Genomic DNA, 16,016 nt, shown 5'->3' with positions numbered 1-16,016 from the left:
GTTTGGTAGCTTAACAACATTCGAAATGCAAAAGAATGGAAGAGAAGACACGGGAAATCGAAAATAATGAATGACTGCACGGAAAGTTATTAATTTCCCTTGGTGACTTTATCGAGTGATCAGAGAGGTGCTTGGAAAGGGCAAGAAAGCATGTGCATACATGAAGGGATCGTAAAAATGGAAGCAACAGGGAATAATAACCTAACGAAAGAAAAATGAAACGAAGGTTTGACCGAATAATGTCCAATGATATATGGGGGGGCCTCTAAAGGTGCCAACCATGGTGCGAGGCGAATTAAGTTAGTTGTAAATTGTGTAGTAAACTTTCTAGTTGAATTGAAAAAAAATTCAATCTTGTTTTATATTCGTTTCCATAATCTCGAAAGTTCGAGTATATCTGTGAAAAATCGATTTAAAGTTTTTCAAATAATTCCCGATCAATTGGAATCAGAATTGGTCATGGTATTTGATATGCAGAAATCGATATAAATGCCGTTTTTGCTGCTGATCGTAAGACCAGTGAGTTTGGAACGAGTTAAAATGAAGCTGCTGGTGGTTTTGCTAAGCTTGATATCATTTATTCTTGCTGCCACAGAGGATGAAATCTACATGGCATGCAAATGTACCTTGGACTATAATCCTATTTGTGCGAGTGACGGCCAAACGTACGCTAACGAGTGTGACATGCGGTGCGAAAACGTCAAAAATCCAAATTTTCATGCGTACAAAGTTGCGGATGAACCGTGTACTTCGAAGGAAAGTGATTAATAAATTGATTTGTTGAAACTAACTCCATGGACAGATTTTTACAATTTGAGTATACATTGATGCAATACTCCAGAGTTTACTTGGTGTTGAAACAAACATATTAGAGTAAATTAACTTGTTTCATCTTGGGTAGAATAAGCAGACTGACAATAATTCCAAAATTAACCGTTTTCTGAAGAATCCCAAGTTTTCTATTATTGTTACATCGTTAGAAAAATAAGAATGAGAACATATTTTTAAATTTCATATTGAATATTCCATGATTTTTATCCTTCGGTGAAAAGCGGCGAAGAATTTAAAGTCAAAGTTTTGCTGGTAAAAAAGTTTAGAACATTGGAGGAGTTCCTAAACATGAGGATCAAATCACGATGAATCAATCAAAAAAGGCAATCTCTTTCTTGGAGTCGAAGATATTACCAAACGGATCTCAAAATCTTGCCAAAAGTTTAAGTTTAAGTAAGAGCATTCCAGAACACGCAACAAAATCCGCTGCTAATTCGAAATATTATTATAATAGTAAAGACATATGATATTCGTCACAAAAAAAAAAAACAAGAATTCTTCGAACACAACTTAGTGAAACGTTATTAAGATCAATTTTTGAATTGTAACTCTTCCCGAGATCGCGAGTATAGATGTCTTTCGAAATTGATTCATTGCTATTTTATACATCAATTCTGCCAGTCGCAATGTTTTAATTATAAATTTATTGACGGAAAAATGGCTTGCAATAACAACTGTTTCGATTATTTCAACGTATACGGAATACGTTAAGCAAACAAAAACTTGCTCAAGAACCGCTACCATACCGAGAAGACGGGAGGAACGGACTCAATCCCAATAAACATGACTTTATTTTGCTCCGCTAAGCAAACTCCAATGAACCGCCCCGCGCGGATGACGGACACGATAGTGACCAGCTTGGCTACTGGCGGCGGCGGCGGCAAAAATATTTTTTTGCTCGTATATTAATTATGCCGCCGATGTCTCCGAGTTCTACACAAAAAGTACAACGGACATGACTTTGTGCAGCTGCAAGTACTCAGCTGAAATCGAGCCAACCCTGTAGGGATGTCCGTTCGTGGTTAAATTTTTTTTGTGGAATTATGAGAATGCATTTACTTTGATAAATGGACGAAATTTTCCACCTATTTTCAGATCAGCTCTAAACATTAGCTGCGAGCGTAAAACGAATCGCATTTATCTGACGCAAACAAACAAAAATTAAAAACTCGTCGTGATCACCAGACGAAGGGAGATTATAATTGTGCAAACGAATATTTATAAGCGTACACGAAGCAAATTATTGGTGCAATAATGGCAGAAGGGAGTTGTCGTGCTATAAATAATAAAACCCGCAGGCCTTCCCCGTCTTGAGTTAGGAGCAGAAAAAAACAACGACAGAGCAAAAGTACGTCACGTCTTGCCGCTTGGCCCGGAGGTAATCGGCGGTTTGGTGACAGCTAGCGTCACGTTTTTCCTCGGAGTCGGCTCCGAGATGGTCAGATTCGCAACGCGGCACGCGGGTGCACCTCAACCGGTGTTGTTTACGCGCTTCGGATGGCCCTACTTAGATGATGGATTGGTTGAGCTGCGTGAAGCAGCAGCAGCACCGCAAGCCGGTGTAATTTATTGCAACTTTGGGAAGCGGGACTTTGCAGGCCTAGCGGTGCATTAGAGAGTCGAGAAGATTCATTCGCCCTAACACCCGGCAATTAAAGGTGGATTTTACCCCGTTCTGGAATGGTGTTTCTAGTACAAACACAAAATTGTTGGACAACTATTTGTTTACAATATTCTGTTTATAGCGCATCGTAAAGTTAGAATAACGATTAAATTTTATGGCCAATCAATGTCTAAGTATGGGAAATTATTTTCACACACGGAAATGGCAGAAAAAAACAAATAAAATTACATGTTCAATCTAATGTCATAAAATGGGGCAATGCTGGTACAGTATTGTGCTTACTGGCAATAATACAACGAATGTATTTTTGTGCCAAGTTCGTGTCATATTCAGTTTATTTTATCTCATGAAAATGATATAAATTATAATTATTATTTTGAAGTTAAGTCTTAGTTCTCAACTAAAATACTACAAGGTATACAGCCCTAGGGTTGTATGAAATGGTGACGTGGGACTAAACACTGTAATTAGGGGATTTTTTGTTACAAAATATACAGAGTCTGCAGACTGAATCAATGTGTTTGCTCAGCGACTGTACGGATTTTTATTTTCGGCCTCCCCTGGAAATCAATTTTTGGAATATATTCAACAACACTCGGAAGAATATCATTTATATTTGGCGATATTATGCCTATAGTATTTTTTTTTTGTGCAAAAAATATGTATTTGACAAGGCAAAAGCATATCGTGCTTGTTGAAGAAGCACCAAGAATTTCTCATGAATTTCAATGCGTCAAAGTTAGAATTATCTCTATATCCTCAAAGACGAAATCCAATAATACTTACGTTATGATAATGAATGGTTTTGTCTTATTTAATTCTAACTAAATCAAATTTATAGTATGGATCTTACCTTCAAAATAATATGGAAGCCCTTACAAACGTTCATCAATTGGCAAAAATAAGAAAATATTTTAAACAAAATTATTAACAAGTTCCAGCAAAAAATCGTAGCAATCCACAATTACATTTTTATTTTTGCTTGAAAATTTTTTCATTTGCCTACAAATACATTCGCTGTATTACGAAGACAGGAAATATACGTTTATTATGGTAAAGCTTAGAATAATAATATATCATCTAACAATTTTGAAATGTAAACAGAGATTCTGTACGAATCTTACTAAATAAACAACAAAAATCACAAGCATACGCAGGCTCTTACTCTTCTATAAATGTATATATTTAGGAATTTACTCTTTCGATACTATTCATTCACGATTATTTAGTGAATATCGAAGATAAAATAAAATAAATATCCGTTGCAAAAATTTACAAATTTTGTTGAGTAATTTATGGTAATCATATTTATGAGATAAACTTTCAATCGCCATCAACAGCAGCATTGCAGTTTTTCCTCAATTGCATACGAATAGAAATGTACGAACAAAAGTGTACCACTGCAATACAAATAGTACCGCTGCAGTACGAATAGAAGTGTACCGCTAAAATGTACGAATAGAAGAGTACCACTGCAATCAAAGACGACAAGAGACCTGCGGTTCTATACTCCACTGGTACTGTTGCTTTTACCGGAATGTTTTCTTTCAAGACTTCAGTTTTTATTAGGTTCTTCAGTACCTAACACGCAGGTTTAGAAATTGTTCAAGGATGGGTATTGTTTCGAACTTTTAGGAAAACTTTTACCTTCGAGACATCATATTAATCTAAGCTCATGGAAGCAAAAATAAATTGACCTATTGGGACGGGGGAACTCTGTCAATTTTATTTCGAAATTGATACAGGGAATATCACAGGGAACGGATGGTGTCCTTCACATCGTCTGTGCTAGGAATGCTCGCATGTAATTGGTTCATTTTTCGCGTAAATTTGTTATTGAATTTTTTTATCAATTTTACCGCTTAGCAATGAAATTAGAGTGATAATCAACATATTACAAAATTGTTATACATTTTATCTATCCAACAACATATTGGTTATTATTATCCATCATGTGGTTATGCTGTTATTAACGTTTGAAATCTGACGCAACATTTGCCCGTTTCATTTCCAATTTTACAGAATGCATCCCAGTATAGTAAACAAAGACGTGTCCCACGTCAAAAAATCCAATTATCCCACCAAACTCAAAATAAATTGTTTTGATTCACTTGGATGTTATCTTCTACCTTAAAAAATTCACCGCTCATAAAATATGCACTGTAAAGTCAAGATCGGAATTGTACTATGGAAAATCCGCAAATTCTTAGCGAAAATATATTAAATTTTTAAGCAGTTAGCAGTGGCTGTACTGTTCAGAAGCGAGAAGCAGTATATTAGGACCTAAAATTATTCTCTGATGAATTATTTAAAGCATTATAAAACGTATCATCACTCAACTTCAGCATCCACGCCGAGAGTTCCGAACAAACTAACGATCCGTATTTGTCCAACCGTCATACCAATCTGCGGTCTCTACGGAGTGAAGCGAACCGCGAACGTGTAAATCGCGATTAGCCGGTAAATTGAATCCGTTCCGGTATTGCAACATTTGAATTGCTCAAAGATTTATTTATTCGCGCAGTCGTGCTCCTTCAAGAACCAGTCGCCGGAAGAATATCTAGCCGTCTTAATCACAGTTGTCGTTGTAGTATGCATTCTAGAAAAGTGCTCAGTTTCATCTTGGTTTCACTGATGCTGATTGCAGTGCATGCTGGCGTAAAAACCACTACCGAAATGTCCGAATGCGTCTGTCCGCGGAATATAGATCCAGTTTGCGCTAGCGATGGGAACAGTTATACCAACAAATGCGTTATGGAATGCGCAGAGAGTAAATCGAAAACCAAACTAACCGTCGCAATACAAGGATGGTGTCCAGGAAGATGATTTTTGGAACCATCTAACCGAATAGTATTTGTTAGTCACATTTCGAAATATGTTTGTGGAATTATTTTTAAATAAATTGAATATTAAAATCAAACTTTTTTAAATGTTTTCAATAATGATTTTCATTTTATCACTTTAAGTGATTAAAATATTCGTAAATTTAGCACAATCCATTCGAAACTTTGTTTGTTGAATTTAACTAGACTTTGATAATAAATGATTTGTTACAATTTGTTCTGAGAAAAAATAGCATGTTTCGAAGAATAAACCGTCGATGAGATTTTTTTTCAACCTATTTTTTGACGTAGGACTACGTCTCTCAAAAAGTTCTGCTAGAGGGGTATAAAATAAAAAAACGACACAGCGACAGACTTCTACTACTGTCTACTTTTGACTCAGACAAATCATTTTGTTAGCGAATAGATAGACAAAGCGGTCACTTCCTCCGGTGAAGCTTTCCCTTTGGCAACAACACAGGCAATCTCTGCGGGCCATCTGATTTCCAGTGTGAAAACAATTTTCCACTGTGTTGTCAAAGGGGTATCACAGGGGTGCAATCAGCATCATACCCGATTTAAATTGAATTGATTGGGTATTTATTATTAACTCAAAATGGGTTTGGCGTTAGAATTAACAGTGAAATGTTTCACCTCAAGTGACCTAGAAACGTTAGAGCTAAAAAATTACAACCGCGAAAACTGTTCTTTTCAGGACAACCAAATGAATAATTAAAACATTGTTAGGTACGTCAACCTTGCGGTCGTGGCCTCGCGCACAACCCATGTGATTTTTTTTAAGTATTGGTTTGTTTTTAGTCTACACAGAAAAATCAAAAAAGTATTTGTTGTGGCCACTCCGCGACTCTCAAACTGTGTATTCTTGTTTTAAAATTTGACTTTTTGTATCCTTGGACACGTTTCTCTGTTTATGTTCCGTTATGTAAGTATTAAATTTCAATTTTTTCGTTTGGATCTAGTTGGCTGTTTTGGCCTGTTTTTGCACTATTTGGATTAACCTTTTGTCATTGTATTTTATTCCCATTTCTTGATACTTTCTTGTTTCATTTTGTGAGTTTTTAATACTTTCGACTATATAAAAATGAACACGTTTTCATTTTAATTGCAATTTCAATTGTTTGGCTCATTTTTGAATTTTTCACTGTTGGTTATTTATTTTATTTTAATTTCATTTCATTGGTTTTTACTACAATTTGAAGTTGAGTTATTAACTCTGTAACTGTTTGATTCTTTGACTTTCGAATAGCTCACTTCTGTTATTTTTTCGTTCTGTGTACTCCTTATTTATTTTACTTTAACTATTGCGTTATTTGCGTACGCTCAAAGCGTCATATTTTGTGTCATTTTCTGGGTAGTTTTTTGTAATTTTGAGCCTTTTAACAGTTTCCTGTTTTTTTTTTTTTTTTGTAATATTTCTACCTTAGTTTAATGACATTTTTGTCTCTGTTGTGCTTTTGTGTCATTTCATATTCATATTATTTTCATTTTTATCATTTTATGTTTGCATTAATTTTATTTATTCTTGGTGTTATTCTATGAGATTTATTATCAGGTTGATCATATTTTTTTGTCATTTTGTCGCTATGTTTTGTTTAAATTTAAGCCGTTTTTGTGCTCCTTTCGGCTAATTTACTATCGTTTTTGTGTCGTTGTTGAATTTTTGTAGTGTGAAAGTACCATTTTCGTAACAGTTTTCGAACAATTCATCTATGCGATTTTTATGTTCTTTTAATGTAACTTAGGTGCTATTTTTTGCAGCAGCTTTGTGGCCCTATGTATACACAAATAGTTTGCAAGACAGTCGTAATTATTTCCTGTGATGTTCATGACATTTTTATGCGGCTCTCGCATATTATGATTATTATGCATATTATAAAATTGTGATTTATGGAATCGTAACTTTTTTTGACATTTTTGCTTGTCCTTGTGTTGTTTATCGTTTTTATAATGAATGTTAGTTTTGCCGATTGTAGCAGGTTGAGTTATATCGTTATTTTTGAAAATTTTAATCGAAATCATTAATCTTAAACCATTTTCGTCTCTTAACCCCCTAGTGCCCAAATTAATTTCTAAACGGACTTCGATTAAATTACTATAAACCATTATAAACACTTTTTAAGTAATTTTTGAAGCTTTTCGGAGCTTCGACTGAAGCCCGCCAAATGGCGGCATTGGGCACTAGAGGGTTAAATATAATTTCTTGAATTCCTGCTATTTAAATAACTTGTTTTGACACTTTCATGCCTCTTCTTCAACAAAATTTTTATGTCATTATTTAGTCTTTTTTGTGACATCTCCGTTTTTTTTATTTGAATAAATAGTTACTAGAGAAATTTTTTGGGATGTTCATGCATCATTTTTGATTTATTTGATTTTCTACTTTTGAGTCAATTTTAAGCTACAGTCATACTTCGATATAATGGAACTTTTACTTTTTTAATATCCTAAAATTAAAGTACAACAATTATTTTTGGGGTGTATAAGTTTCCGAATAAATGTTTTTAGTAAGTTTTGAAACCAATAAATACCGTAAAATGGGGAAAATTGATTTTTTTTTGCAATGTTTCATGACTGGTTATATTTGTCTACGAAAATTTACATGTATAAGACAGGTTTAAATATACTGCTTAGTGAACGGAAATAAGTTCATAAGCACCTTTGAGTAGCAATCAAGAATTTTGCATCAATGAAAAAAAAAAAATTTGTCAATTAATTTTTGGATCATTTTTCGCCACGCTCTGTGAAAACCACTTTTGCTTTACGAACTAATTTCATTTTTGTCATATGACTTAGATTTTAAGTTTAGTAAAGCGGGCAATGTATGTAGTTTGCGAGCCACCGACTGAAGTGTCTCATTGCTTGCGTCGCTGTAGATATAATAAGTCGTTATACATAGTGTGCGTGAAGAGATCACTCTCTCTCTCAGTTACAAAAATAAACTTCCACAGGGCAGTGTGTGTAATTCATCGTGGCGTGCTGGGATACGGGAACACAATAGTAGAGGGTGATTCGACTTTGGTTTAGCGCGAGTTAAACCTTCTATTCCCGTTCATTTTCGCATTCTCGCGAACTACATGCATTGCCCGCTTTACTACCATTTTTGGTTTACTCCCATTTATATTTTTTGTGTAATATTGGTATAATTGTTGGTATGATGTTCCATTTAATTTATATTCGTGTCATTTTCGTATTATTCCTGTGTATTTTTGAGTTTTTGTAGTAGATTTGATTTCTGTGGCGATGCTCATTTATTTATTTATTAGTTTATTCATCCATCTAACTTAAAGTCCTAATGAATATGAATATATCACTATCGTCAACGTCATAATGTAAAACAAGCAGATTTTGCTACTCGACTGGAGAAACAACTGGAACGTTCACCAAATTCGAATAAATCTTTAGCAGAAGTAAATGCACGTATCATCGAAGACATAGGTGCATGGAATCCAAACGCTGTGCGATGAAACCATGTTTGGAGAAGAGTAGAAGTCCTTGAAGCACGCGATGGAACACGAAAATCAAGTAAAGATAGTAGTCTGGGAAAGTCCACTTCGTTGTTAGGGGCTTAGCGACGACTAAAGAGCAACACAGAGCTTTAAAGCAATACGGATCATCAAAATCTTTGGCTATTTTGGTTATAAACCCCAGCTGACGATTAGCCTTAGCAATGACGGCCGATCGATGACTAGCAAAGGAGAGTTTCTTATCCATTGTCACACCCAAGTCATTCATCTCTTCATCCCTGTTGAGCACGACTCCATCAATGTGGTAGTTGAATATTATAGGCTACGAGTTCCCATGAAATGTCATTACAGAGCATTTAGGGATGTTGACAATCAGCTTATTACGATGGCACCATTCTACAAACATATCCAGTAACTGCTGCAAATGGTGACAATCTTCTATGCACTTCACGGCGAAATATAGTTTTAAGTCATCCGCATATATAAGCTTACATCCATCACCAAGCAAAATACTAACATCATTTAAATTGTAAAAAGCAGCGGTCCCAAGTTCCTGCCTTGGGGTACACCACTTAAGTTAACGAACGGAGTTGAGCTGCACGCTCTTAATTTCACCCGAAGTGATCGATCACATAGGTATGAACTAAGCTGTCAGAGGCACCAAGCAGGTTAATTTTGCCCAATAGTATACGATGATCAATTCTGTCAAATGCGACTTTCAAATCTGTATAAACCACGTCCACTTGGCATTTTGCTTCCAGTTGTGTAAAACAAGTATGCGTAAATTCCAATAAATTCGTGGTAACCGAACGTACAGGCATAAAACCATGCTGGTCTGAAGAAATATAACACTTCATTCCAGCTAGAAGACTTCAATTGACAATAATTTCAAATAATTTCAATGCTGCCGAGAGATTTGTTATATCACGGTTGTTACGGATATTACTTTTATCTCCACTTTTAAACACTGGAACCAAAAATGATTGTTTCCATATTTTCAGGAGTTTACGCTGTTCGAATGAGCTATTAAAAAATCATGACTTCTTAATAAATTATTGTGTTTTTTTTTAATATTTAAAAATGTTTGTGTTAGGTTTGTATAATTTTTGTGTCATTTGAATGATTTTTGTGTCATTTATGTATCGATTTTGTTTACTTTTTGTGTCATTGTTCATCAAATTATGTGTAATTTTCATTTTTGTATTGCTCACGCACAACTTTTTGTGTTATTTGTTGAGATTGTTGTGTAATTTTTGTATCTTATTTTTCGTGTTATTTTTGACTCATTTGGGTATTATTTTTGTATAATTTTATATGCCGTTTTCATAATGTATGTGTTGTTTGTTTATCGTTTCTATGAGATCTTTATATTATTATTTATTTCATTATTTCTTTCATATTATTATTTATTCTCTGTATAACTTTCATGTGCAGAGCAGGACCAGGATGACGATTATGAGTGACGAACAAGCTGTGGAGCCACCAACACAGGAGGAGGTGAAAAAGGCGATTAGTGAGCTGAAAAACGGCAAGGCCGCTGGGAAGGACGGTATCCCGGCCGAACTTCTAAAAGCGGGAAGCGAGCGGCTGTACTATGCGATCCACCAGATAATACTAAGGATCTGGGTGGATGAACAAATGCCGAACGACTGGTTGGAAGGCCTCATATGCCCTATCTATAAGAAGGGCCTCCTATTGGATTGTGGCAAATATCGAGGGATAACGTTGCTCAACTCCGCATACAAAGTGCTCTCCCGTATCCTGTTCTTCAGATTGAGACCGTTAACGGAATCCTTTGTTGGCGAATACCAGGCTGGTTTTCGACAAGGGCGTTCCACGACGGATCAAATCTTCACCCTGCGACAGATCCTCGATATGTTCCGGGAGTACAACTTACCGACTCACCATCTGTTTGTGGACTTCAGGGCGGCATACGACTCAGTGAAAAGAAACGAGCTGTGGCAGATCATGCTGGAACACGGTTTCCCTGCGAAACTAATAAAGCAGGTTTCAGTGGGCTGGACATGTAGCCAGGATGCCTGACGAGAGAGCCGCCGAAACTATCTTCAGTAGAGAACTAGGAAGAGGCCGTCGACTCCGTGGTAGGCCTCGCACGCGGTGGATGTGCGCGGTGGAAGAAGATGCACGATCTGCTGGTGTACGGGGAGACTGGAGAACGGCTGCTCAAGACAGAAGAAGCTGGACCTCTCTAATTCGTTCGGCCCTAGACCAGTGAACGGTCCGTTAGCCAAAAAAGTAAAGTAAAGTAGTATAACTTTCATGTGATGTTTCGTTCGATGTACTATTTTTTCTTGTTTTCTTTCTGTTGTTTTTTGGCATTCTAGCATAATTTTTGAACAATTTTCATGACATTCTTTTCATTATGTTTTTGTGTAATTTTTGTACTAGTCAAATTTATTTATTACTTTTTTCATGGCTTTTTTTAAAAGAGGATCAATTTTAATTCACTTTTTTTGGGTTTGTGACAGTTTCGTGTGTCCTCGATGATTCTGAGTTTATGTGTTATTTTTTCTCTTTTTGTGCTGTTTTTATTTCATGTTTATGTCACTGTGTTATGCCTGCTCGATTTTGCATGTTCAGTACAGTGCGGTTTCGATTTTATCATGGTCAAAAAAACATCCTCCCGTGAATCCAACGAAACTGTGGACTTGAGGAAATGATAAAAATCAGCATTTCTTGTTAGATTTCGATGATATTCAACAAAAATTACTAACCTTCATCATTTCCTCGAATCCACAGTTTCGCTAGAGTCACCGGAAAGTGTTTTTTTTGACTGTGATGGAATCGAAACGGCACTGTATTGTTTTTTTAATGAATAAACAATTCATTTAAAATTATTCTATGACCGTTTTCTACACTTTTTGTTATTTTACTTTATTTGTGTGTTTTGATGTGGAACTACGTCTCTTTGAAAGTTCGGATGCATATGGGTGTAAAAAAATCTAAATACGGAACAGGAGAAAAAATGTCTAATTTTAAATGCTCAGGATAGTTTTCAACGGATTCCCTTCGTTCTTGTAGCAATCATCTTGTAGCGTTCTTGTAGCAGAAAAATGTAATTTGATTTTTCGAAACAATAGTTGTTGAAAAGCAAAATTTCGACCGCTGATCGGATGTTTAAATATTGCTTTCTCTAACACGGTCGACAAAATATTATTTACTAAGGTCTTTTTTAAGTGAGGGATGCGTTTTAAATTTGCACCAGCAATGTTCTCAAAAAACATTTTACTTTACATTTTTCAAAGTGCGTCATTTTCCCGCTAATGTTTACCAAATTTTCACAGCTTTCCAAAGAAACCAACAGAATTGACACTTCTTGTGCTAGACCTCGTTAAAGGCAAAAGTGGATAACTCTGCAGTAGTTAAACTTTTGCCATATGCGTAGAAGAACTTTTTACATCAAATGGGTTACTCTACCACCCCTTGAAGGATTTTAAGTAAACTCCCTAACACCCTGTATTTAACTCTCTTACTTTTATTATCTTACTTGAATATATTTTGAACTGCTATGAGAATCACCGTAATAAAATTTATGTCGACTGCATTTCAATGTTATCTTGTTCTGTTCCTACATTGTGTTATTCTTGACTCAGCATGTTCCCATCTTGGATACCTTGTCACCAGTTCTATTCTCTATTTTGTTAATATTCAAAACAAGCATAATGGAATATTACTTTTACAAATTATTTAGTGATATTAGGCAAAATATATAAAACCACCTCCCAGATGGTCTCGAGGTACGATGCTGATCTATCAAGCCAGTCATCGTAGGCTCGGGGGAGATTGTTAATGTCAGTAGGATCACTAAACTGTACACCAAACAGTCGGCTGCGAAGTCTGTGTGTGAATAAACAGAAGGTCAAGTTCCGAATCGGAATGTAGCACCAAGGCTTTGCTTTGGATATATAGAACCATTTTTTAATTTTCGTAAGCACAGTTAGGTTACAGTCTAAAATTTAAAGTAAGTTGTACGAATGAGTCAAAACTCATCCGGTTTCAAAATAAACACCCCGGTACAAATATGTCTGTGAACCAAACAACCGATCTACTTTAATGACTCATCATTGAGCTGTTAAGCATATACCAGCAAACCCACAGAACAACAACACTAACCGGAAAGAAAATACACTTAAGACACCAATCCAACACAAGCTCGCAAATTCCGCCAGTCAGAACAATTCGAGCCAGTGCAGTGTTCTGCGTCATAATAAAAAGAAACATTCTGCGTTATTTTTTGGCAACCTGACAATCAATCCCAAGCAAGACAGTACGGGGCTGGATCGATCAATCGACGATTTTTTTTATGAAAAAAACATTCTAAAGCAAAACCAGACTATTCACCTGTCTGAGTCGTATCCGCTTCTGTCGTATCGATTCTCGACGGACGAGAAGCGAACGAAATTTCAAAGTTCGTAACCCCCTTCTCTCGTTTTGCTCCACTCCAATCGAGTGGATTTTAAATGTAACATCATAACGATTCAGGTTAGGTTCTCAGATTTTTTTTTTGTTCTTCTCTTACCTTCGTTTCCAGCACTTCAATCAACAATCGTTTGCTTCGGGTCAGAACGTTAATCCATTAATTAGGACCGCGTAGCCACTTGATTCCACCGCCAGAATAACAAACTGTCTGCCGTAATCAAATCCGAATGGGACAAAGGTAACACACGAAAAAAAAACCTCGAAACTCAATTTATCTTCTTACACACTCATTTACATTCGTTATCTGTAATTCCCCCCGTGCAGATAACAATCGACGAATTTCGAACTCATTATTACGGCGTTGGTTTAACTTTTTTACCTTTTCCACGGACCTCAAACAAGCACAAATTTCATTCCGTTAAGCTTCTTCGATTCACACCGGGGTATATTTCCTCCCGATTTATAGCACATAAGAAGACAGACAAATCCTAAAAGTCATCGGCGATCTGCGCCCGGAAAAAAAAGTCATCCGCTTTGGTTGTAACTCTGCGATCCTTGTTGTCGTTGTTCACAATTCGATCTGCCAATTGTTGTGCGCTTCCCACCATGAGAAGTAGCAACGAGGCAAGCATCTAAATGGCACCGCAGCTTCACTTTGCAACACCTTTTCTTAGTCCACGCAATTGGCAACTTGTCCGCCGATTAACAATCCGCACTATTTTTACCGCAGCTTAAACAGCAACAACCACATTATCCCAACAATAGTCGCACAAATTGAGAAAAATGTCTTCCAGCCCGCAGGTCTCTAGGTAGAGGGACGCACACAACACCGATTACCCTCGGCTTAAAACTAAAATAACCGTTCACCCTCGTCGAATAGTAAAGTAAAGTAAGGAAGAAAAAAAGTAAAAGAAGCTAAAAGTAAGTTAGCCGCGTCGTGCGTCGTTGTCTCCGTCAGCGTTGTCACTCGCGCACCAAAAAACTACTGAACCGAACGCGTCGCCGTCTACGCTCAAACTGAACGGAATGCATCGAGCGAGCGGCGAGCTTTCAAGCGCAAGCCGGCGCGCGGCTCGACAGTTCATTCACCACCAGAGCGGGCATCAGTGACGGAACGCACACACAACCGGCGCGCGATAGCAGCATAAACATGATCCGTCTGTTTGTGTTGGTTGGAGCTTTTCCAGGTGAGAAAACCAGAATGAACAAAAATAAACACCTTCGCATTTGGGAGGGAACAGTACCGGGGGTATGTAAATGCAACATGTTGAATGTGTTCTAGTGTGCTGGTGAGTTGTTGGGCTTTTCGTACGACACGCGGTGTTCATTTGTTTGTCGCGAAATGTTAGCCTGAGGAACATGAGGAGTCTTTCAGGCTGCACCCTCTTTTCGAGGAAGGTCATTATGATATCACCCTATTATCGGAAAAATGAACCGTTCTGTCCGGTGAGAACGTAAAAATTTTAAATTTGAAAATTTGGTGGATCAGTCGAAGTGCGGTAGATTGCTATTGTCTGAGTCATTTTATTTTATTTTTTATATATGTTTCAACGTTTGCTCTATTTGTTATATAGGACTACGTGCCTCGGTTATTTCATCAGATTTCAAACGTCGACAACTGTTTAACCATAAAATAGATAATATTCATTTATATGACGTTCGATCGATAGACCGTTTAACATTTTTATGATGTGAGCTTGCTCTCGTTACGCAGATACCATTAAGGTAGACGAATTAATTCGATTTATTTTCGTTCACCTCTCGACTCTCTTTGCTGTTCCGCTTTATCAATCTATTTCTCGTCATGGCATTACATAAAAGTAAGAGAAAAATAATTCCATTTCTATCATTAATATGGACAAGCACGGTCCCAAAGCAATTTTACAACGATCAATACAGTAAAACAACTGAATTCTTTCGCCTTGATCATGGCTTGTAATTGTAGTTATCGCAAAGTCAGGTGCAACTAAGGGCAAACAACATTGTTGACGATTGCCGCACCATCAAAAGTTTACTTCAAGCGGATAGTATCAGTTATCAATAACGTAGGTTTTTTTAAAGTTCGGCAATTAAATAAAAAAAAGACTTATTCTCTTACGCAACGGTAAAAATGGGATATTAATAGAGAATGAGTTGAGTGTTGTTTTGTTTATCCATGGTGTTTATTGGAAGACCGAAGCCAGTACAATTTTGAAAAGTTACTCTTCCGGTTGCGGTTTTTGCGAAAAATTCGTCATCGCGGTACACTATATTACAAAAGCGTCTAGAAAATTCGTCTTCATAATTAACCCGTTCATAAGGAATCCCATTTTAAGTTACTTTGAACTATCAAACTAACAACTTAATTTGAAAAAGAAATTCAAACATTTTGAAACAATATGTTAAGGTTCATTTTTGAATTTCTGCTACAACTTATAAACATAGTTTGTGTTTTCTGGGCATCCAATAGTGTTCTTTTGCAAAAACTTAAAGTTTGATATGTCGCAAGCAACCCAAGCAACCAGAAGTACGATTTTCACTTTACGCACGAACTTAGAAGTTCACATAAGGTTCAGATTTAGTTCCGTGGAACTTTCTTACTGAACAACAGGACACATTACTCACAAACCGAACTTCATTCTAAATAAAGTACCGTCAACACCTGAAAGTAACTTGAAAGTTCATGAGAAGCTGCTTGTTCCCCTTTATTGGAACCTTAAAGTTCACATAAAGTTCACACGTGAACTTTACAAACCATCGGAAATTAAAGTTCGGTTAGTATTTTATCCGTACTTCTAATCAGCATGAAACTTCAGGATAAGCTGCTTGTTCCTC

General features: G+C 36.5%; 2 protein-coding genes across 3 annotated transcripts in view; one reads left to right on the top strand and one right to left on the bottom strand.

Annotated features, from left to right (window-relative positions):
• Window positions 1-14,204, bottom strand: part of LOC129731023 (protein sickie-like) — a 100,852-nt gene extending 86,648 nt beyond the window's left edge. For both annotated transcript variants that reach the window (XM_055690731.1, XM_055690733.1), the window contains exon 1: window positions 13,303-14,204. The gene's annotated coding sequence lies outside the window, so the exon portion shown is untranslated. The remainder of the gene's footprint in view (window positions 1-13,302) is intronic.
• On the top strand, window positions 530-5,375 carry LOC129728167 (serine protease inhibitor dipetalogastin-like). The gene is made up of 2 exons (XM_055686585.1): window positions 530-760; window positions 4,980-5,375. The coding sequence occupies exons 1-2, from the start codon at window positions 541-543 to the stop codon at window positions 5,279-5,281; spliced, it is 522 nt and encodes a 173-aa protein (XP_055542560.1). The 5' UTR covers window positions 530-540; the 3' UTR covers window positions 5,282-5,375.
• Window positions 14,205-16,016: the final 1,812 nt, after the last annotated feature.

This window comes from Wyeomyia smithii, chromosome 3 (assembly GCF_029784165.1).
Source record: "Wyeomyia smithii strain HCP4-BCI-WySm-NY-G18 chromosome 3, ASM2978416v1, whole genome shotgun sequence".
Taxonomy (NCBI): domain Eukaryota; kingdom Metazoa; phylum Arthropoda; class Insecta; order Diptera; family Culicidae; genus Wyeomyia; species Wyeomyia smithii.
This window is presented reverse-complemented; position numbering and strand designations above follow the sequence as displayed.

Coding starts and splice junctions, on each gene's coding strand:
- LOC129728167 (XM_055686585.1), top strand. CDS start 541: ATGAAGCTGCTGGTGGTTTTGCTAAGCTTGATATCATTTATTCTTGCT. Junction 761..4,979: donor ACCGTGTACTTCGAAGGAAA/GTGATTAATAAA, acceptor TTATTCGCGCAG/TCGTGCTCCTTCAAGAACCA.